We start from the raw sequence: 23,311 nt of genomic DNA, 5'->3' as shown, positions 1-23,311 counted from the left end.
ATACAATGTCGTTTTCGCTTGATTCTTGACGCTTTAGTATTTGTGGCACTTTTGGTTCACGTCACGTTTAATGAAGCGCGTAGAGGCTGATGCGTTTATTTCCATTCATAAAGTTCCTGCGAGGACTCACTGCTGCAGCTTTGTGGTGTGAAATATAATGTATGCATCCGACTTGGACATGAAAAATTATAGTTTTGATTTTCATACGGTTGCATATTCTTAGTTAGGGATTGTTTGTTTGGAAAAAAATGGTGAGGAACAGGTTCACTTTTTGTATTTGTTTTTTTTCACTCCAGCAAATATTTTTAATTTCGAGCATACTAAATCTTTCATTATTTTTGGCATGATGCATGAAAAGGCAGCACAGTGGACAAGTGGTTAGCACTCTTGCCTCACAGTTGTGAACTTTTATGTTCGGATCTCAGCGTCTGCATGTCCTTTGATGGTCTGACTTCTACTAATAATGTAAAAAACATGATTGTTAGTTTCATTGATGATTTTTAATCTAGATTATACTGTCGTAATTATGAAAGATTGTTTGTCTATTTGTGCTCTGCCATTGGCGACTGGTCCAAGGTATACTTTGCATCTTGCCCTAAATCAGCTGAGATATGCTGCAGCCATTTTTGGTTTAGTTTCTTGTTCTGCTTAAGCACTTGTGCAGATTTTGTCATGCTGGTATGGATTTAAAATATACAACAAAAAGCTTGACCCAGTTTTATTTGGCCGTTATGTAGTGTAAAATTGCTCTGATCAGCCGCTCTTGTCTGATGTACTATAATGGATCAGGCACAAGAATCTTTTGTGCCGCCATGCTGCCCAACTCACTTATTACAAGGAGCTCATTTTACCTCAGTGGAAAAGTAGTACAATGCAGCGACACACACTCACACACATACACACACTCACACGCACACAGACTGATTGGCACACATTCTTTCATCACAGCCAAATATTGTCATGTCATCATCTTTGACTGCTCATCATTCTCACAAAAACATTTTTTTTTTCCTCAAGTGTGTCAGATATCTTTGTCCAGTCTTATTTACACCGTATATCCTGTGGTTGGTAGAGTCTGACCAGGGCCCCACAGTTCTTTCTTCAAGCTGTGGTCTATAATGAGGTGGTGAAGAGAAAATAAACCTCAAGGCTGTCCAATCCAGTCGGAACATGGGATGGGTGTTTTTCAACTGTAACGTACCCCCAAAAAATCACAAATGGAAAGTCAATATAGCTCTTGTATGAAGTCACCTCATACAAAATGGAATGATTCGAAATATTGCCGCTTATCTCAATTACATAATGAACATAATCGGTATAGGGCGAGTAATTTGTCCTCATCTATTGAATGGTCTGACATACTATTTTTTGAGGAACAAAGTTTAGTTCAGTGGTGGTTTTTAGCTTAAGCCTTTTATTCTTCGCCCAACAACTCTTTGGCGCCCTCTATGCGGTCGAAACAGGCCAAGTAATTAATAATAAAAAACAAAGTATGTCAATGTGGGAGACATGCTGAATAAATGTCTGTTTTCTGTTTTCCTAAACTTTTATCTCAATTCTGTTTTCTTTACAGTCCTGACTTTGGAGTGCACTCCAGGACTTGGTCTGGATCCAGGTCTAGATTGTTCTACTCAGCCTGGGTTCAAACAGTGACCGCAGAGTCTGAGAAGGAATCGTAAAAGGCTTGTGTTTCATTCGGAGGGATCGCCGGCCGGACCAATGGGATCAGGGAAGCTGGCCCAGGTGCTACTGGGATGGGTGGCGCTGTGCCTTGCGCCAGTCCAGGTGGCGTACGGTCAGACTGCCAATGGGAATGGACCGGTCCAGGCTAGCCGCTTCACGGCCACCACGGACCAGAGAGAAGCTCAACGGGTTCGACGCCGTGGCCAGGAGACACTAAGAGGGTAGGCACAATTTTGTCTGTTTGGAGATGCAAGTGGCACCATTACATAGGTGTGTGATGACATCACCACAACAGTGACAATTTTAACACAATGGGGTGTGGCCAATGATTCTCAGCTTGTCACTATTTCTTCAAACTCAAATTCTGACTTTAATAGCCATTGTAAAGCCAATTTTTGTTTCACTACAGTAATGTGGAACATTCTCTTAAAACAGCTTCATTAGCAGAAGAATGGAAAAGTGCATCCAATCCAGTTTTGCATACTTGAGACCTTTGTGGAGCCATTGTATCTGGTGAGGCTTAAACCCATAAATGACTTTATACCCCCTCTGATTTCCTGGCAGCGCCCTTTCAACTGCTGCGCTTTCTGGTGAGAGGCCAGACCGCCCTATATCAAATTATGCTTGTGGAATACTAGTGCATTGTCCCCCCCCACACACAAACAGCACATGTTTGACCTTAACAAGCTGCCTGGCGTGCTGAACTCACCACGTGTATTTACAGCAAATTGACATTTCATGGGAAAAAAATCGGGAAAAAGCAGCATTCTATACATCCCATGTGGTGATGATGATGATCTGACCCAGATTCTCATGTGTATTGCTTACAAGACGAAGAAAGTGGGTGGGCAAGCATTGACCTACATTTTTTCTATATTTCTCTTGGCTGTACCATGTACATGCATGTATGCATGTTTTCAAACTATTTGAGTGTCAGTGTAATGAACCTAAAAGGTCACATGAGCACTCGACCCCCACCTCGCCGTCATATTCAAACTCTTACTTTGTGGAGCGGGGCAATACTATATTTTGCTTCTACACATCGAAAAAAAAACAAAAAACAAGGCATGTTTTGTTGGGCCCCGTTGTCAAAATCACTTATTCCAATCATGCATATGGTTGCCCTTGTGCTAAGCAAGTTAGAGGAAATGAGGTAGTCCTATTACTCGAAGGACCAATAAAAAGGGACGATTGTTTCACCGACTAGAAACCAACCTAAGAACTAGGATTGACATATTGCTTGTTTAATATTTCTCAAACGGGAATGTTGTAAGAAAGTATAAATGAGTCTGTGTTTGAAATGGCTGACTTTGTTTTGAACTGGTCATCATCTGGGTTGTGTTTCTTGAAAATATCTCAATATTTTATTGGTTAACATCTGAAGGGGTATTCTAGTACCCAAATCTAATATATGACATTACAGAGCAATAATCTGTTTTTGTCTATTGAGTGATTAAAAACAAAGGGCAGCTATTGTGCAATTTCATATTAATCAAATCAAATGTTTTTTTTTAAGAGAACGAGAACAATCAAAGGCTGAAGAATTTTCCGATGCAAAACGTGAACATGTGGAGACTTAGCAGTGATTGGGATGAAAGTCTCCTGCAAGGATTTTTTTTGTTTTTTTTTTTGAATGTGCTGAATGAATTAACTGCAGATATTTCCCAAGAATAAAAAGTCTACAATGTACCCCCACAAAGTTTTTTTGGGACATGAAATTCAACTGTTAATTTTAATGTTAGCTGGCATCTATAACCTGCAGACTTTTTATTTTCCCCAAGAGCTGAAGTTACTAGAGCTGGCCAAAGCAAATACGTGTCTATTTTATTTTCCATTACAGTTTGGCTGAAAACTATTTCTTAATAATTTAAAATGTGAAGTGTGAGCTACCTTTTGAGAAAATTTGACAAAGTATTGGCACACCTGGTTTTAATAGCTGAAGGAAATGACATTCTATATTCTAGGACATTTAAATGTGTGGATTTTTTTTTTTTGTCCATTCATCCAAAAGAACATTTGTGTTATGTTTGAGTCAGGATTCACTTTTATGCACTTTGCAAAACTGTCCCACAAAAATTAGGATCCAAGATTTCTAAGCCAAAGTTTTTTTATCCTTCCAATGTTTCTGTAACCAATTTTTTTTTCCATGTTTGGGGAACTTTGAACAGCGTGGTAGGGGAAACTAGTGAAGATCAGCGATTCAGCTCAAAGTGTAACGATATGTGATACATTCAAGACCCTGCAATGCATCCAAATGCGTTGCACCATTCACAACTAACTGTCAGTAACTGTGCGTGTGGCGGATGGAGGGTGGTTAGCGTAATGATGGCCATTATGCCGGCCTTGGGCTAACGTGCAGTGTTTATTTGCTGGCAAGAATTCTATATCCACAAATCTGTCCCTGGTATGGCCGCTAGTGCTGATGCTGACTAGTTGTGACTCACAAGCTTCCCACAACACACTGCTGTTTGGTATCAGTCCATTCAGCTTTGTATCTGATCAGACTTTTGGCTTGCTGCCTTGAAGGCTTTAATTGAAGTAAGATTTTTGCTTGTGGGAAAGGCTGAACATGTTTAAAAGTTGAATGCTGCCTCGCATGCATCGTAAAAAACAACAACGGATCGTTTATAATGTCAAGGAAAGATTTCATATATTTTATTGTTAAATTAGTGATGATGTTAAATAGGGCTGATTGAAGCCATTAAATCCTAGCAGAACCATTGCAGACTGTGGATGGAATCTTAAACGATGGCGCAAACCTTAAAGACTCCAATTACACTGAAAAACTGGCCACGGAAATTGAGTATGCCTGAAACAACACGCTGAGGTTTTTTTTGTTGCCATTTTTTTGGCTCCATTATCCAATCAGGTCTTGCTAAGTTGTCTCACTATCATCTTTCTATCTATTTACTGGTTTGGGTTAGACATTTCCAATTGGCCAGTCACGTTCTGATAATGTCCCTCATGTTTTTCTACGTTTGAAACGTGGCTGCCAGGCAGCACATTTGTATCCCCTGCAGAGTCAAATAAAGTTTCCCCGCTGGGGTCGGCTCCTGATCGAGTCAGCGTCAGCACAAGGGTGTGCAGTAAATGTTTTATAATTTTTTTTTTTGTCAACAATTAATTAACAATCTGTCTCTTATACTAAAACATGCCAAAAAAACCTGTTACTCGCATCAGTGAGATTAAATGATGATAATTATTATAATAACAGGATATGTTATTTGCTGCTTAGAGAAATTCTATATCCATAAAATCATCACATAACCTTGAAAGTTCTGGCTCAGACTGCTCAATATCAAAAAGCCGGAACGAGAACTCCATGCTGATGTCCCATAGTTAGAACAGTGATGTCACCGCACATGTGAAAAGAATAAACTCACGTCTGGAATACACACGGTAGCTATTTCTTGATCAATATTACACATAGCGAAGGATTTACAGCTTTACCGCAATTACCTTCAACGTAGACCAAAAAAGCTCATAAAAAAAGTGCCACATTTTCTCTTTAAAACTCAGTTTTTATGCTAGCGATGCAAAATTCCACTTCACACTTGGCAACCATCTTGTAAACTCAACCCAGCTTTACCAAACCTTGCCGAAGGGAGACGATTTGAAAACTAGTCGAATTAGGGCTGGGCCTAATTGGAGTCTTATTTTTTTACTTCTTAGATTTTTTTATACATTTCTCAATCCTCCTCACAAGTCTTGCTTGAGGCAGCTATACTTGCTCCAAATACCAGACTGATGACTTTTGATCTTTGACCCTAACAGACACAGGCTACACAAGCACCTGACCTAAACTTCTGCTCTTCTTTGTTTTCATGGAAACTGTCTGTGCTCATTCTCCATGTAGGCCCTTTCATTGCCGGTCGAACGAACGGGCTGCTCTTAACTACTTTAATCTTTGACCCTTTGGATTCCTGCATGAGTTGACCGACCCTCAGGCTGTGTTGAGGTTGCACTTTCTAATTCTGTAACAGTTTGCTGGAAACTCACAGGAACTTCATCGGTGCCTCACGAGACCAGAGAACGATGGTTGTTGAAGATCAGAACCAGTCGACGTTTACAACCAGAACAGCAATCAGTGGACCATAAAATAAAGGACTATTTTTTTTTTTTTTGCTAGATCGTCCATATTGTCACGAGCAAAACATTCTGCAATCAGCAGTTTGCATAATGAGGCAGTTGGTAAATGTTTATTAGTGAGCACTTCATTGCCGAGATAATCCATCCACCTCTCAGATGTGGCATTCTGAGATGCTGATTCGGCAACATAAATATTGCATAGGTGCAATAAAAGACCACCCTGTGTTCGAGTTGCCTTTTATTGTTGCCAGCCTCAAGCACACCTCTGCAAAAATCATGCTGTCTGATCAGCATCGTAATAATCCACACATAGCTTGTCTCGACAAAAGAGAGCCGCTCACTAATACCGACCTTAAGTTTATTCGAATTAGTGTTCCGTGCGTCATCAACGCTTCCCATTTTCTCTTGGATGAGGTGGTGGCCATTTTCTTTTTATTACCATTAACGGCAGTTAACGAGCGATTTACGGGCCTGGAGGCAGCTGCAAAGGTCACAACGTGGACGCACAAGAGCTAATCTCCTTTAGATTGAGCCCTGAGAACAGTGGGACATTTCAATATTGAGGAAACCCCCTGGTGGTTTGAACTTTTTTTTTCATGTCTGTCTTTCATTCTGTTAGACTGGAGTTGGTCGGCTAAAGCTCTTGAGAGAGCAGGCGCTGACCTACAGGAAAGACTTGGATCGAGGGGCAGAGGAAGAATAACAAACGTGAACACCTCGGGCTCAGCCGCATATAATCCGTCATATATTAACATCCTCCTTGTCTAACTGTAACAGTGGAAGAGTTTCAGCACTCTGCTGAAACCAGAGGAGGGATGAAATCAGCCACTCATTAAGCGGTGGAATGCATTGCTGAGGTATTTTTGAACCCTAACAGAATGTTTAGTTTGTGCCCCAGAAAGTTGACCCATCACCAAGACTCTGCCCTGGCCTCTCCTTTCCCTATCTCAGTTTTCCACTCCTCCTGCGGCTTCCTCCTCTTCTCAACATTAACTTGTTTTGCTTTCCCTCCCTCTTATCCCCTGTTCCTTTTCCTTTCCCACCGTCATGTCCTACCCCCAGCCCGATCCGTGTCGCTGTCTAGGTCTTCACACTTTCTTATGGGTATTGGTAATCTTAATTTTAATTAATTGGTCATTTTAATTTTAATCTTCACACTTTTGAACAATTTTAATTTTAATTTAATTTTAATTAATTGGTCATTTTGATTTTAGCTTTGCTAATTTTACTAAAGAATTCATAGATTCTAAGGTTCTCCTTTATACCACGATGTAAATTCTTCTTCTGGACCGTCCATCTGTTTGTCCTTCTACCACCATTTCCCACCTGTCATTGTCACATCCACATATAAGAGGAACTTGAGAAGCACATTTGGACTTGATACAGAGAAAAAACTTTGAGTTTTAGCAGACTCTTTCCAAATATTAAAGGTCTGGTTTTCTAAAGTTTTCTGTGGAAGGAGAATAAGCAAATTGATTCAATTATCCTACACAATGTGATTTATTTATTTATCATCTCAGCTCTCAAATCATAAATAAAACAGCTTAAATGAGCTTGGAAAGATTCATAGAAGCGTTTATTTTTTATTGTTGAGAAAGAAAGAACTTCAACCTCACTCCTCACCACCATTTTCACAATAAACACAAATGGTCAGTTTAGATGAAGTAACTTGTAAAACCTCAGCCAAACGCTATAAAAGTCATTGTGATGATGTCACCACTATTGACTTTAGCTCTATATAAATATTTGCAAGATACCCTTTTATAGGGATGATGTTAACAGACAGGAAAGGTTTCAATCTAAACTATATTACTAGAAATATAGACATTATCAGTCACATGCTTCACAAAACATGACTGCACATATTAGTACAACCACACTGCTGGAATCTTTTCAGATTGCTACGCTGCATTTACTTCTGTATTCCGACTGGAATTGGGTTTTAAAGTTGATGCATGAGGGAGATTTTTATGATATGTACGATAAAGAGTCCTCCTCTTATTGGTTTGTAAAGCCTCAATGTGTGTGTGTGAGTAATGTCAGTCATTTGCAAATGTGGTTTAGCTGTTTCCTGAGAGGAAAGCTTGTGGCCGAGACCAATCAAACGCTCCATAGGCTACGATGACTGTTACATCTGTCAATTGAGTACACTCAGATTGAATTTTTTTTTTGTTTGGCTCGTCCAATCAATTGTTTCAAGGATTCTCTCAAAATATGCAATTTTTTTTATTTTTGTGTTTCAGACCAAACGTTTGTGGTTCTCGTTTCCATTCATACTGCTGCCCTGGATGGAAAACTCTGCCAGGCGGGAACCAGTGCATTGTCCGTAAGTTCCACGAGAAGAAAATAACATTTCTATTTTGCTGCTTTGCTTAAAAGTTTAAAATGACTCACCCTTTGTCTTTTTGACCCAACAGCAATTTGCAGGAACTCCTGCGGGGATGGCTTCTGTTCCAGACCCAACATGTGCACCTGTTCAAACGGGCAGCTCTCTTCCAGCTGTGGAGCAGGAGGAGGAGGTGAGTTGACCTCCCACTTATCACAAAAACACTAAGAAACACCAGCCCGTGAAAAGTACACCCATCAGATGATTCTTACCCTCCCTAATTGAATTCAGTGTTTGGTATTTTGCAACATGTGAGCCAAATGCATTCTGGGATTTTTTTTTTTTACCGTAATGGCCCAAATATAAGACAACCCTGATTAAAAGACGACCCCCTCTTTTTCATGACTCAAGTTTGAAAAAAGACTTTTTGAACACCAAATTTCATTTTTATACAGAAAATTACAGTACATCTGAAACAAATGATTATAACAATATATTCGAGAGAAAAAGCATGTTATTTTGCCTTATTCAAATCATGCAAAAACTGTCTATCACATCTTAATATCTGAACATTTAAATATGTAAACTAAAGCAATCACATTTGTAAATGAATGGCTTCTGGTTTTTCCATTTTCTGTTATCTTTCTTACTGCTATTTTTTATTTTTCTTCTTCGTGCTACTGCTATTTTTATTTTTATTCTTCGTGACAGGTTCGCTTTGGCCTGGGGAGTTAAGTTCAGAATTCGTTTTAAAGATATCTGACGCCATCTTGCGTTGTGAATGGGTATAATGTCTAGACTTATTTCAATGCAAAAAAAAACCCCACCGTCTTATATTCGGGCCAATACGGTATTCCGTTTTAGAAACTAATTTTCCCAGGATTTTTATTCATGCAATTCAAACTGACCCAACTACTTATACAATAAGACTCTTTCCAACCCTAGATTTTATTTCCCACTGGACACATTGCTCCTATTGTGTGAGTCTCTCGCCAGCACTTCAGTTGATCAATTCCAGTTGCGGAGTAGATGTATGTGGTGAGCTACATGGAGTCAAAATAGTCTTAAGGGAATTAATTCAGGATTCAAGTCATAGTGAAATGAGAAGGGTGTTAGCAAATACTTTAACTCGTGTGGATGCGTGCAATGTGTTCAGCCTCGCTGCTTTAGTAGGCCAAAATCAGCTCATCAGTCATTCCTGGCGTCTTGCCAGACACACACATGCTTACATTCCGTGTCAAACACGCAAACGCCCAACATGGATGTGCGTTGAATCTTATATTACGTTAATTCAAAAAAAAAAAAAAAAAAAACGCTAGCTGGAAACACACACAATGAGTGGAAAGTAAAGGTGATGTCCCCTGAAGAGGAAGGCCGTGGAGGATGGGGTGGGGGTAACCTCTGACCTGTACAGCAGGATGCGCACTGATCTCTTTGCAGCGTCAGTGCTTTTGGCAAGCGCTATGAAGTCATGTTCCAGAATTGGTCAAAGGGCGCAGAAAGATAAATGAAAGCTTAGAAGAGCTTCACTGAACTGTCACTCACTCATAGTGAGTCCTCGCGGTGCCTGCGCTGTGATTTATGGAGCCATTTTATTGGCATTGCGGCGAGCCGAGGGGAAAATACAGAGATGTCGGTACGATGGGAGCCAATTGAATTTGTCTGTGGTCGTGGTCTGTGTAGCATGGTCATATTATCTTATCAAGCAGTTTGAATGATACTTAGTGGTCAAGCTAAAGACAATGTTAGCCAATTTGTCCAGAGGAACATTTGTGGATTGAGAGAAGGCCCGGGATCTCTATCAAAAGTGTATCCAAATCTCTTCCTAAAAGTTTTAACATTAAATTAGTTTTTTGAATTTATTATGGCTTACATACTGGGACCAATTACTTCCGATGGTATATTTTTTTATATGGGCCTTACATTAGCTGAGTGCAACGATAATGTCATGAAATGAGTGAAGCAGGGCAACCAAATGCAGCTTGGACCAGGGTTTATTGAAAGGAAGGGAAGTGGGCAAACAATGACATAGATGGGACAGAGACTCACAGGCAAATAGAAGTCCAGAATCTGACCATGAGCCTCCACACAAGACCGGGGGGAAACTGGACGAGCAGAACAGGAACAGCAGGCGCAGAGACAGAAGGGAGACAACAATAGAAACCGACAAGGAGAAACACACGGGCAGGGCTTAAATACATGAGACAACAAGAGGGAGCAGGTGACAGACATTACGGTAATGTAGGGGTGTTGCCGGGCGAGCGACAGACAACGCTGTCAACACAAATAAAAAAAACACAAAAAGCAGTTTCGGAATCAATCAGACTAATTTGTCTTAGTATGATGACAAAAAAAAAACTAAACAATTGGCATTTTGACAACATTCATCTTAAGGTACTGATGAACAGTATACAATCTAAAAATGTATTCTGCCTCATCACCAGTTTCTGTGTGCTGTGCTAATCAAAGTGCAAAACAGCAATAAAGCTAGTTTTCCATCACACACACACACGCACACACACGCACAAAGTTGACTTCCTGTGTTTCGCAGCCTCTCGTAAAAAGCACCCAGATGTGAGCAGCTGAGCGACAACGCTTGCTCGAAGACAGAGGTGCATTGTGGTGCTCCACAGCAAAGACCTTAACACGTACGCACATCCCCCAACAGCCCCTTGCTGTGCACGTGCAACTTTCCGAGCACACGGGGTCATTGGGGTGAACCGCCTCACTCCTTCTCTCTCTCAACCTGCAAAAGATGCAAAGGCACGAGGAGGAGGAGGAGGTGCAAAGTTAGCCAGTGAGATCATCTTCTCTTGTCGCCAAATGGGCTTGTTTGCTTCTTGCCGCTCCTCTTTGTACTCCTCCCTTCCAGCTCCTATGACAACAAAAACATGACACATGCTCCAGACGCCATCTCCCAAGTCATGTTTATATTGGAAACAAAGATCAGTTCCACATCCTGGTAAAGATCGAAACTGGGTCTTAGATCTTACCCAACACTTAGCACTTGGCGCACATCAGAACAATTTTCCACACAATTTGTTATCTCTTCGTGCCATCATGTTTCATGTTGCACATCTTGGCCTGAGATAAGTCAATAGACCTTGGACATCAATGCCTTCAACATGGCTGGTGTTCCTACCATGAGAGGAAAACCTGACTTAGTCTCCCTTGAGATGAGCTGAACCGCAAAAAAGAAAAAGACAATTGCACACTCAACTAAAAAGGCAGCCAGCCCCGGTCTGACGCTGTTTGCTTTAATTTATCGCCTTGTTGTCACGAGACACAAACCAGACCGAAGAAGCTTTTGCCAAGTGTTTTGCACGTGAGGGCTCTTCCTAAAAAATTAAATACAAGAAGTAGTGAGAGCTTTGTTGACAGGGAATCACACCTTTTCTTACAAGCTTTAGCATATTTGGTTTCAGTCTGGTCCGACTAGTAGATGGCTTGCAATACCTGGACTTGGCAGACTCTTTGCGGAAGATCTCATTAGACCAAGGAGGGGTGGGGTGATGTCGGCTGGAGATGCCCGGCCACTTCCCTTCTGCTGCTGCAAGGCCTCGGCAAGCCAGAAATGTTGAAGCAAGAGACATAAACAGATGGTGGGAAAAAAAGACGATACATGTGGAGAGAGAAAGAGGAAATTAATGTTGAACTTGCGATTAGGATTTTGAAAGCATGAGGGTGACTGCTGGAATGTGGAGAAAGAAAGGAAAGCAAACATGTGAGGACTAAAGGACAACCGGCTGTCATCCAGTTAAGCCAACATAAAAGGCGGAAGGTAGCATTGAAGAGAATGAATTTTTTTAAAGTTTAGCATAGTAGGGATCATCAACATTTTTGAAATTCAGCGGTGCTTCTTTGGTAATGATCAATGTCAATGCCTTCTCCCGTTTTTTTTTTTTTAACTACACAAGTCGTCCTCCCTTCTGGTGTAAATTCCTTAGTGACTGCTGGATGCAGTCGGATCTACTTATTGCTGACTTCTGGTCTGCTTGGTAGAATGTAGCCCGAAGGCATCCATGTTTTCCCTGTTAAAGAAAAAAAAAATCTTCATGTGAATTAGAAACAGTGTAACTATAATGTTAAATAATACTAAGAAAAGAAAAATACATCGGCTGCAGAAATTGCAGAAAGAAGCTGTTTCATTCTGAATTTATTGAGACCCCCCCCCCCTCCCGAATTCTTGACATACCATTTGAGTTCAGAGGGTTCATTGAACAATTTTATACCTGGGGGGATACAATAGTTTATCATACAATTAACCCATTTCTTTTGTCATAATTTAAAAATATTTTAAAATCTATTTTTCATATTTATACGATGTATATTTTTTCATGCAAAACCTTCATTGGGTGATTTAGCCACTTTTTTTTGGGAGGGTTTAAAAACATGACTGACTCACAAAATGTTCACTTAGTTGAAAAGAATATGCTTTCATCATACAATTTTTTTTCTATTTCCTTTTACAGTTCAGTCATGCAATGTCAGGTGCATGAACGGAGGCAGTTGTGCTGAGGATTCCTGCAGCTGCCCAAAAGGCTTCACGGGCAACCACTGTGGTCAACGTGAGTACAAAGACAAACGATCTACATTTACACTCACTGTCCATAATATTAGGAACCCCTGCACATCTAATTTGATGGTTTTTTTTATTCTTTATTATGAAACCTGCTCAATAGAATATTAGAATATGCTGCTCAGTGAGTCAAATAATAACAAGTCTATATTCTTTTTAAAGCTGTGTGTGAAAATGGCTGCCAAAATGGTGGACGCTGCATCGGCCCCAACAGATGTGCCTGTGTGTATGGATTCACCGGCCCTGGGTGCGAGAGAGGTGAGAGTCGTGAGCGTGATCACCCAAAAAAATTTAGCTCATAAGTCAATTTATTTTTCATTTTATTTATTGAATATTTGTTGTATTTATTTTCTACTTTGTGAAGAAAAATGACAGCAATAAATGAAAATAAAAAAATAGATTTAATGGAAGTCGGTAAAAAAAACTCACAAGAAATAATTGTTGAATGTTAAAGAATTGGAAATAAATGAATGAATACATTTGTATAATAATATTTGAAAAGACTTAAAAAACATGTGTTTAATGAAATCTAATGGAAGTGCGGAAAAAAATCTCACAATAAATAATTGTTGAATGTTAGTGAATTGAAAATGAATGAATGAATACATTTGTATAATAATATTTGAAAAGACTTAGGTAAACACATGTGTTTACTTTTGTTTTTGTAAACAGACTCCAGGGAAAAAAACTTTGACATCAAGTGCTTAACAGGGAGTAATAGCTGGAAGAGACACCAAGCACTTAAAAGCTTTTATGTCCTTTTTTTCCCTTCCCAAATCAGTTCAAGACTTTAAAGTGGTCATGTATAGTGGACTTATCAGCCTAGATTTATTCTAGAAATGATGACTTCAGTGCCTGGTTAGCATTCTGAGGCAGATGACTTCATGTGGCGCAAACAGACAGAGGCTGTTTGTCTCCTGCGCTTTGAGTGGAAGCATGTGGCTGCAAGTGATGGAGGGAAAGGGAGGGATGGATGGATGGATGGAGTCTTTCGCGACATGAACGGCAACAGGAGAGGGAACCCGTGAGATGTTGCAGCATTTTCGGTCGGAAGGGCTGGGCAGTCATCCTCAAGTAGATTGTGGGAAAATTTTATTGTGCAAGAGTCAACTGCTAACTTGGGTTGCTTTAATTACCCTTTTCGTAATAGTCATTTTGAGATTCATAAAAAGAGTGCAGGATTTAGGAGTGGTTCCGTTCCATCTAGCTTTAAGAGAATCCCGCTATTGCCTTTTTAGCCTATCCAAGTTTTCGTGATGGAGCCATTATTAAAGTCTTGGTTTAGTCACAGATATTTTCATTCATTGTCTTTCTGCCGTGACCAAAAGGTGTTCTCCTCTTCCATCTTTTCTTTCTTCCTTTTTGCACACATCTACGTGTAAATTCTTCCACACAGCCAGACGTTTGTTTTAGTTAGCTCCCCTCGCCATTTGCCCTCCTTTTCGCTTGTCCTGTTTCGTTTATTGTGTTTCCACCAACTTGTGTTACCACTTCATCATGTCTACCTTTTGTGTCTTTGGCATTCCACTTTTTTCACCCCCCCTGTGAAACAGCATGGTTGTGTTTTCTTGCAAAACACATTTAGGGAGTTGAGTATATTGGAAGGAGCCTTAAAGACATCTGGCAAAAAATAATTCTGCCCCTTCCCCCCCCCGGGTCCAGCAACAAACCCACAGGACTGACTGCGTAGTGCTCGTGGACATTTCCTGATGTAAGGAAGGGGAGAAAAGAAGGAAGGAGGGAGGAAGGGAAGGAAGAGAGGCACAAATAAAAATGGCCTCCCCAGCTGTGTCCACAAAACTGAGTGGAAGCAAGCACCCTTCATATTGGAGGGCAACATTGTAAAGTCTTTGCTTGTGTGTTTTTGGTGCCCAAAAGTCCCACTGAAAGAATTTGACTTTTACGACTGACTCCCCATTACTCTCATTGATGCATGTAAGGTAAACACAAAATTGGGTATATCAACAAAATCGACGAGAACCAAAACAAGCAATGCTAATTTCCCCGTTAAAGGTTTTTCCAAATATTTTGCATCACTTCTGGGCTATCACTCAAATTATGAGAACTTAGTGGGATTTTATTTCACATTTCTACCTATTTATTTCCAGGGACTCAATTTTAAACGACATGAATGTACAATTGTCGCAAAAAAAAAAGAAGCTGCACTCACAAGGAAAACCGAATAAGTCACATTCTTTCAACTTTCATGGCTTTAGACAAGTCATAAAACACAATGTCATATAAAATACCATTCTCTCGTAAAGTTTGATTCAATACAAGTATAAAATTCTCACCAACTGTGTGTGACTAACGTTGGAACGGTAAATTTGTCGATTTGTAGATACTTTTCCTGAAAGAGCTGTTTTGGGGATGCTCAGGGAAAATGTAAGCATATTTAAATATTTTCTTTGTAAGGTGATTTTTAGAGCTCAGAGTTTCAATATGTGACAACTGTGAATAGCCTTGAACATGCCTCAGACATTTTTTTCATCATTTACATGGCGTATATAAAACTGCACCATGATGTGATACCAATTGCTGTTATCCATCAAAGAAAATTACAATAACATTTACAGAAGTCATGGCGATAGAATGTCTAGGCTAAATATCTAATTAATTCCAATCAAATGTAAAATGAGGCAGTTTTCTCAAAAGGAAAACACACTGAATAATGGACGCTTGCCTGTTATCAATAGTGTTGCCATGTTTATGTTCCTTGACTTGGTGCCATTGTGAGGGCACGTTAAAAATAAAATAAACGTCAAAGCAGAGATGGATATTTTTTTCCCTGCACAATAGCTCCATTTACAGACACAATGCCATTTCTTGTTTCAAAGTACAGTATACAATGCAAACATTGACTAGATGAAAGGGCCGATTAGCGTTTGTGTTGATCCATGTTTCCTGTTTGAGTTCAGTGCACCGTTGACGGCTTCTCTCATCTGAGCTTCACTTTAGCACACAACATTACACTTCATGTAAGCAACGGAGATCGTTCAGGCCTGTTTATAATGGCCGTGATAAGACCCAGAAACCGTGTTGTGGTTGGAAGAAATACACAAAAGACACACATATGCAAATACATGTGCACATTGGAGTTGTTTGTCAGTGGGAAGAAACAAAATGATGCAATCAGATTGCAAGATGTGGGACACACACGTATGCACAAAACAGGCGTGTTACATTACATTTGGGCTAAAAACAAATTACCAGCTGTACAAAGTCTCCGGTTTGAAATCCATCTGACTTATTGACCTTTCTTTGCCACGTCTGTATGAATGATAATGCCTTCATTACAATTCAATTCATTCATTTTTTTTTAGTTTCGTATCATTACAATTCACCTCTTGGGAGTTTTAGAAATGTTTCTGGCATTATTAATGAGTCTGATATGGACATTTTCCCCCTCTTTTTCTCTCACTGCTTCTCTTTTTCTTCCTCCAACTGCTTGGGTCAGTGCCCTAGTCGGTCTTTACGATCCCACAACTGGACAGCATTGCTGGGAAAGTGCTGCTCAAGATTTTAGTTCCAGACAGAATGATTTTTTTCTCACTTCAACCTTGAGACAGTTTTATCTTGCTTCGCGCCAACATCCATCAAAACATTCGAGCCACTGGCTTTCGCAAGCACGCACATCTTCTGGATGTATGTAAAAGATCATATCAGATTAATATCGCCAGCTATGACTGGTTGGCTAATTCAGCCAAAGTAATCTAGGTCAAAGTTCACCAATATATCAACAGCTGCCTGAAGCAAACTTTGGGGTTGTTTAGAAATGGCCTTTTGTGAGAAAGTGTTAAATAAAAACCTCATGGATGTTCGAAACTGATGAGAGAAAGTCTGGAGAGTATTTTAGACTAACAAAACTCAAACGAGACAAAATTGCTTCCCCATGTTGGATTTCTCTCATGTCCTGAAATGCCTGAGCTCATTCTTCTAAGCGTCCGCTGAATTAACATACGTCCAGATGGGATTGCGATGCGCTTCATAAATGTGTCCCTGACCTACCACGCTAACATATAAGGCACAAACTTGCTTCCTTTCCTCACTTTTTCATCATTTTATTCCACTAATAACTGAGGAGACAAGTGGCTTAGTTTAAAAGAAGGAGTGGTTAGAAATGTCCTTGAGCAAGTTATTGAACGCTGATGTCATCAATGGTGAGATTCTGAGACAACTCAAGGTTTAGTTTCTTTTTTATCCCCTTGGCTTCATTACGATGATATTATATTATCTGTTACCAATTAGCATATTTAACTTTCAGTGTCTGAATCCACCAGTGAAAATAGTCCCCCTCTTATTTTCTATGAACAAAACCACTTTCAAAATAATACCATGGTTGGGGGTCTCAAATAAAATAGCTATTTTCTAAAGCTAATTGCACTTTGTGATTTTCTGCTGTGCATGCCCTTGGACCAGGATAATCATTAAAGAACATGGATGAATGGCTTACATTAATATCAGTGAATAATTTTTAAATGAAATCCTACTAAAGCCTTGTAACAACAGGCACAATGGAATATAAAAGCTTTGGGAAGATTAAATAGAGGCCAATGGGAAAGGCAGGAATTCCCAAAGTGGACTAAATCAAGACAGGTGGATGAGAAATAAAACATTGCAGGAGCCATGTTCACTTTGACCTACTTTTCTTTTCTTTCTGTACGTTTCCCACATATGTGACCACTTTTCATGTAGCACCAGGAGCTGCTACGGGCAATCAGTGTGTTGACTCCAAGAGGACGCCATGCTGATTTATCGCTTCATCTCATTCTGTGGGTCACACCGGAGTCGTAGTTTGACTAGCCAAACTGCCGACCGTGCAGTCTCGTTTTGCTATCTACTGTGTCAAAGCAGTTGTTTTAAAATGTAGGTTGTGTTTTATCTGGCTGTCTGGTTGCAATTTTTTTCCTTTCAAGGGTTTAAAAATGGTTTGCGTCTGAGATCACTTTGTCTTAATGCACTTTATCTCCACTGTTGATGTTGTCGTCTGACTCGTCTTCCTGTCGGACAGATACCCACGCACACGTGTCTGACATTTGTCGAATGGCGCGTGTGAGTGTGTTGTCATGACTCGAATGAACTCAATTGCCCCATTGTGACATTCAAGTGACTGGTCATCATGCGGCCACGGTGACAGGTTGTCGTTATTTAAATAGATGCGACCACTGTTCGATTCTAGATTGGAAACGACGATGGAATGTTATTTAGCCACGCGTGACAGTGGCTAACTGGTCTTAATCTACCCGCGCCAATATTGTTCTTGTTAAATCTTGGTGAAAGCCGCTACTTGTAAATGCTTCTATTTTTATGTCCGCACCTGATCCGAAGCAGTTTAAAACAATAAAAGTGAGAATTAGTTTCAACTTCAATGAGTCATCCGATTCAAACCATGCTGTGATGCTCTGCCAAATATCAATGACTCAAGCTCGTAAAATAATCCTCTTTTGCAGATCCAGATGTGGTCAGCGGACTGACTCAGAGTGTTATCATGATTCAATCGAATGTCCCCGATTAACCGACTGGTTCTGCTCTCGCCACAACAGATTACAGGACAGGGCCGTGTTTCACGCAGGTGAAAAACCAATTGTGTCAAGGCCAGCTCAGCGGAATCGTGTGCACCAAGACACTATGCTGCGCCACCATTGGCCGAGCCTGGGGACACCCGTGCGAGCAGTGCCCCGCCCAGCCGCACCCGTGCAGACGAGGCTTCATCCCCAACATCCGCACCGGAGCCTGCCAAGGTCAGATGTTCCTCACATTACTCATTATGTGTCATCACCTCCACTTAATGCCCAGCAGCATCTCCAGGCTATTGTCAACAAGTCAGAGGCCCGTTTAATTGTGTTCAGAAGGCTGGATGCGTAAATCCTGGGAAATGTACAATCTGTCCGTTATTATAGTTATTGTAACCATAGGTATTTTCAACATTGAGGTTTTGACTCAGGGTTGGAAATCTAATGTCTCCTAGTGAGCATCAGACGGGGAATAGAATTTTAGAACGACTCAGCCCGCCCAGAATTATACACAAGCTTTGGCTAAATCTTGCTGGAGGTTAAATAGATCCATATTTATTGCCCCCTAATACATATGCTGAAGTCACCAAATCAGCAGAGAGCCTTGAGTGACTTCTTACTGGAACCTCTACAAAGTGCACGTGACCATGAATCCAAATGTGGTGTTGGCGGCATGCTTACTTTGTGTCTCGCACAGAAGAGCAGACAGCGTTGTATTCAAGTGGAGCAGAGGTTGAATGTGTTCAGGAGATTGAAAACAGTCTCTCCACTACACGTGCTCAAGCCTTTTTGGATTGTGAAGTACATCGAGGGGGAAATAAATCTGTTTTATGAAAAACGTGTATGTGCGCCGTTACACTCATTTCCCAAGGAGCCCGCCTACTGACATATCAGCAATACTGGGAAAATGTGACTCACTGTAAATTCTGGGAAAACTAACTTTACATTTATTAAAACTATTTCCTGCTCAAACGAGCTCATCTCGCTGGAAGCTATGGCTCATTGTGCTCACACTTTGATTGTAAAATCTTTTAATAAGCCATTAAAAAGTCTGACAAAATGGCCACCTGAATCACATTCTGGATGTGTTTGAAAGTTTAGCCTTGTTCTGACTAGTTTTGATCTTGTTTGCTGGTAGATGTGGACGAGTGTCAAGCTATACCAGGTCTTTGTGCTGGAGGTAACTGCATCAACACGGTGGGATCCTATGAGTGCAAATGTCCCGCTGGCCACCGTCAAAGTGAAAAGAGCCACAAATGTGAAGGTAAGTCGAGCCTTTATAGCAGGGATGTCAAACTCATTTTTTGTTGCGGGCCACATCGTGGTTATGCTTTTCCTCATGGGGCCATTAATGAATATCTTATGTATATTATCACAGAAAAAGTAACAATTTTCTGATTTAATTTCAAAGTGTAGTTTTAAATTTTTTCTTTGCAATATCTCATTCGAAGATAATTTTTAATGTCTCTATTTTTACAAGAAACATTGAGTTGACACACAAGTTGCCTTTGAGGGCCACATAAAATAATTTGGCGGGCCAGATCCGGCCCCCGGGCCTTGAGTTTGACACGTGTGCTTTATAGGATCACTTTTACAATTGGGAATGTTTAATCAAATGTTTCTTTCTACATTAAAAATTATCAACACATTTAAAAATAGGAATAATATGATTGTTAGCATATCTGGTTCATAGTTCTGAGGTTGCCAGTTGGAATCTCAGATCCAGCCTACCTGTGTGGAATTTGCGGCTTCTCTCCGGCTTTCTCCCACATAAAAAAAAGTGTCTTATACTGTATGAAATACAGTAGTTGTCAAATTCTTAATAAAATAATAAAAATAAAATAAGAATAAAATAAAAAAATAAAAATAAGATAAAATAAAATAAAATAAAAGGAAATTAAAATGTGACAGGCACTACCAGGATCTTTATGATCTGAGTAGAAATAATCAGCATGAGTCCTTCTAGGTCAAATCATCATGTTTCTGCTTTTCTTAGCAGAAGCTGAGAGCCTGACTGAGGTTTTGAGGCAATTTAGATAAAGTGCAGTTAAGATGTAAGATGTGGGTGTCTGATTGTTTTTGGCTCAACATGGCACCTGGTTTTTATGGTCTGCTTTTACTTGAGTCTGTTCTTTTTGGAAAACTTGCCCTTCCATTTTCCCCGCTGTAAGTACAGTCTTTTGGCTGCCAACCAGCTGTTGCTTTCCCAACAAAGGAACACTTTCGGAATGTTTAACTTACTCCCGTCACTCTCAGATTCCTTACTGCCTAGGTATTTAGATTAGCTGAATCGATGCGTAATGGTTAAATAAAGGTTTTCGCTTACATGCTTTACTTACATATGTCGACTATATACATTACACCTACAGGAAGAGGAATTGGTTATCACTTTGTGGCTAACAGTTTCAAACCACTCGGTGGCTAACAGTTTCCAATCACTTGGTGGCTAACAGTTTCCAATCACTTAATGCAGGGGTGTCAAACTCATTTTTTTTGCGGGCCGCATTGGAGTCATAGCTTCTTTCGGCCATTGTGACTGTCAACCCAAATAAATGTATGAGCACCTCATATTATATACAATAAAAGCTACAAAACAAACTGACAAATAAGTTGTTTTCAAACCAGATGAGTAAAAACTGGTCAAATATTTACAAAACAAAAGATATTATTAAAAGTGAAGACAATTTGCAATTCTAGTAATTTGATGCACAATTTGTCTTCGCAGGCCAGATAAAATGATGTGGCGGGCCGTATCTGGCCCCCCGGGCCTTGAGTTTGACACCTGTGACTTAGTGACTAACAGTTTCCAATCTTCAAAGTTCTAAAATGTTTTTTTTTAGACAGTTTGTGAGGTGAATAGAGCAGGAAAAATAGTTACTGGTACTCAAGTAAGAGTTATACGGCATTGAAACTACTCTGGAAAGTCCCTCTTGCTTTACACAGTTGGACAAAATCACGCTGGGAAAAAAAAAAGCCTTATCTTAAAGTTTCTCACAAATTTCGAAGCATTCAATCGTCTTAAATGTTGCGATGCGATGAGGAGTCTCGTTCATGCTTTGGTGGCTTAATTCATTATTTAGGTTTACTTTGGCACTTTTCCCCACTTTTGTAGATTACAGTAAATAGTCCTTGCAAAATGCACCGACGGGAAAGCACATACAGACGCAAGCCATATGAACCGCACGGGCACTTAAGCTGTAATTATGCCCCACAGCGCTACAGTAATTGCACATGCATATAAATAAGTGGCACACATCATAAAAATCTGATACAGCGTGGAACTTCACTTTGGGCTTCCCCCTCACGAGAACTCTTCAAATCCAGGCCCAAGTGAATAACAGTCATTTAATGTGGTGTCATAAAGCATAGCGCACATAGGTGGGCCCCCTTTGGTACTCTCAGAGGTCATTGCCATTTCATTTGGGGTTTATTGAGTTCTTCTCTCCCGCTATATAGAACATAATTGAATTAGCAGCTGTATATTGGAAGAGGCTTGTGTTTGCAGCTCTAATCCCTCTTGAAGAATAAAGACATAATTGCTTGGATGATATCATGCACTGATTGTTGACTTGAATAAGTGAGTGATTATTTGGTTCTGCTGAGCAATATGGAAATGTGGTGTGGAGTGAGTCGAATTGTCCTGAATGGAATTAATTCTGCCTTTATGAAGATTAAGATGATAGTCTGGATTAATGCTGTCTCAGACATATCACTATAAAATGTTTTCCATTCCAATCTCTGTTCGTCTTATCCTCACGAGGGTATCTCAACTGATTTTAGGCGAGAAGCGAGGTACACCCAGAATTACAGGACACATATAGACAAGTAACAGTTCACTCTACGGATAATTTAAAATTTTCAGGTATGTGTTTTGGAATGTGGGAGGGGCCCAAAGTAGTGAGAAAAAAAAACATGCATGATGTGGGAAGAACATGCAAACTCCACACGGGGAAGGCCGCAGCCTAAATTTAAACTCAGCTCAAAAGTGTGTGTAAGATTTGCTAACTAGTCAGTTACCGTGCCATCAGTGTAACAGGTGTAGTGTTTTATTATTTAATGAGAATTAAAATTAAATTATTCAAATTTGATTTTATTCAAACAAATGTCTTTCTTTTCATACTCTGTGCTCATCCCACTAATATTTAATTTTTGGATCGGCTGTTTAAATTAAATTAAATTGGTTGTTAAAATTAAATACTGTTGTTTGAATTAATGTGACAATTTTTTCGTATGATCAAAATCTGGTTTTCATACATATATACATAATACCTACCTGTAATTGTTAGCCTATTAGCCTAACAATTTGCTAACAATGCTATTAGGCCCTAACTGCATAATTTTTTTTTAGCATCTTTGGAAAACAAAAGAAATTCACTCCACAATCTATTTCAGACATTGACGAATGCAGCACCATACCTGGCGTGTGCGATGGAGGCGAGTGCACCAACACGGCTGGAAGTTACGTGTGCACCTGCCCACGAGGATACATGTCCAGCACAGATGGTTCCAGATGCGTGGGTGAGTGTCACCAGATGCCCGCGCAACATTCCCGTTGGATCATTGGCTGGCGCATCCGAACGGGCATGCCATGAGTCAGCCTGGCCTGCGGACAAACACACTTGGACAGAGATACACAGCATACCTCACTGATGCGCCCCATCAAACATTACCAGGTGTTAATGTATTCTTAAAGTCTATCATAGCAAACATAACCAGGTGTTAACTTCGGAACATTAAGTCCAGGTTGGAAAATACTTCAAGCGTGCAAAAGCTGGGAACACGAGAACAGAAAATGTTTATTTACAAGCCTCCGTATTTTTATCCAGATCCTGATCAAAGTGTTCACATGATATATTGACTTAATGTTTTATCGATACAGACATATATCTAATGTAGGAGCTTTAAGCTATCAGATTTAAGCCAATTAAAGTGAAAACATGTTAGAGAGGAATGGAAATCAAAAGCAGTTTGCAATACCACAAATTTTCACTGGAGCCAGAGATGTCAGAATATAATTTATAAACATTGTCAGGAATATACAAGAAAAAATAAACGCCTGTCTTTGACCAGACGTAGAGAGGCGTCTGCAGTCTTTTTTCAGCAAGACTAGTGTTGCGCAAT

The 23,311-nt window shown here is 40.0% G+C and overlaps 1 protein-coding gene and 1 long non-coding RNA gene across 2 annotated transcripts in view; one reads left to right on the top strand and one right to left on the bottom strand.

Annotated features, from left to right (window-relative positions):
* fbn3 (fibrillin 3) overlaps positions 1–23,311 on the top strand; it is a 43,068-nt gene that overhangs the window by 335 nt on the left and 19,422 nt on the right. Inside the window, exons 2-9 of the mRNA XM_088393532.1 lie at positions 1,574–1,904; positions 8,016–8,098; positions 8,190–8,291; positions 12,571–12,666; positions 12,840–12,935; positions 18,221–18,418; positions 19,329–19,454; positions 22,583–22,708. Of these exons, the coding sequence (XP_088249658.1) occupies positions 1,720–1,904; positions 8,016–8,098; positions 8,190–8,291; positions 12,571–12,666; positions 12,840–12,935; positions 18,221–18,418; positions 19,329–19,454; positions 22,583–22,708 (1,012 nt within the window). The 5' untranslated portion in view covers positions 1,574–1,719. The remainder of the gene's footprint in view (positions 1–1,573; positions 1,905–8,015; positions 8,099–8,189; positions 8,292–12,570; positions 12,667–12,839; positions 12,936–18,220; positions 18,419–19,328; positions 19,455–22,582; positions 22,709–23,311) is intronic.
* Positions 161–22,820, bottom strand: LOC148388419 (uncharacterized). Its single transcript, XR_015862001.1, has 7 exons — positions 22,607–22,820; positions 11,555–12,129; positions 11,319–11,436; positions 11,092–11,236; positions 10,174–10,973; positions 8,167–8,271; positions 161–1,190 (listed from the first exon to the last, which is right to left on the bottom strand). It is a non-coding gene; the product is annotated as an uncharacterized LOC148388419 (long non-coding RNA).

This window comes from Syngnathus floridae, chromosome 13 (assembly GCF_059516105.1).
Source record: "Syngnathus floridae isolate MCC-2025c chromosome 13, RoL_Sflo_1.0, whole genome shotgun sequence".
NCBI lineage: Eukaryota > Metazoa > Chordata > Actinopteri > Syngnathiformes > Syngnathidae > Syngnathus > Syngnathus floridae.
This window is presented reverse-complemented; position numbering and strand designations above follow the sequence as displayed.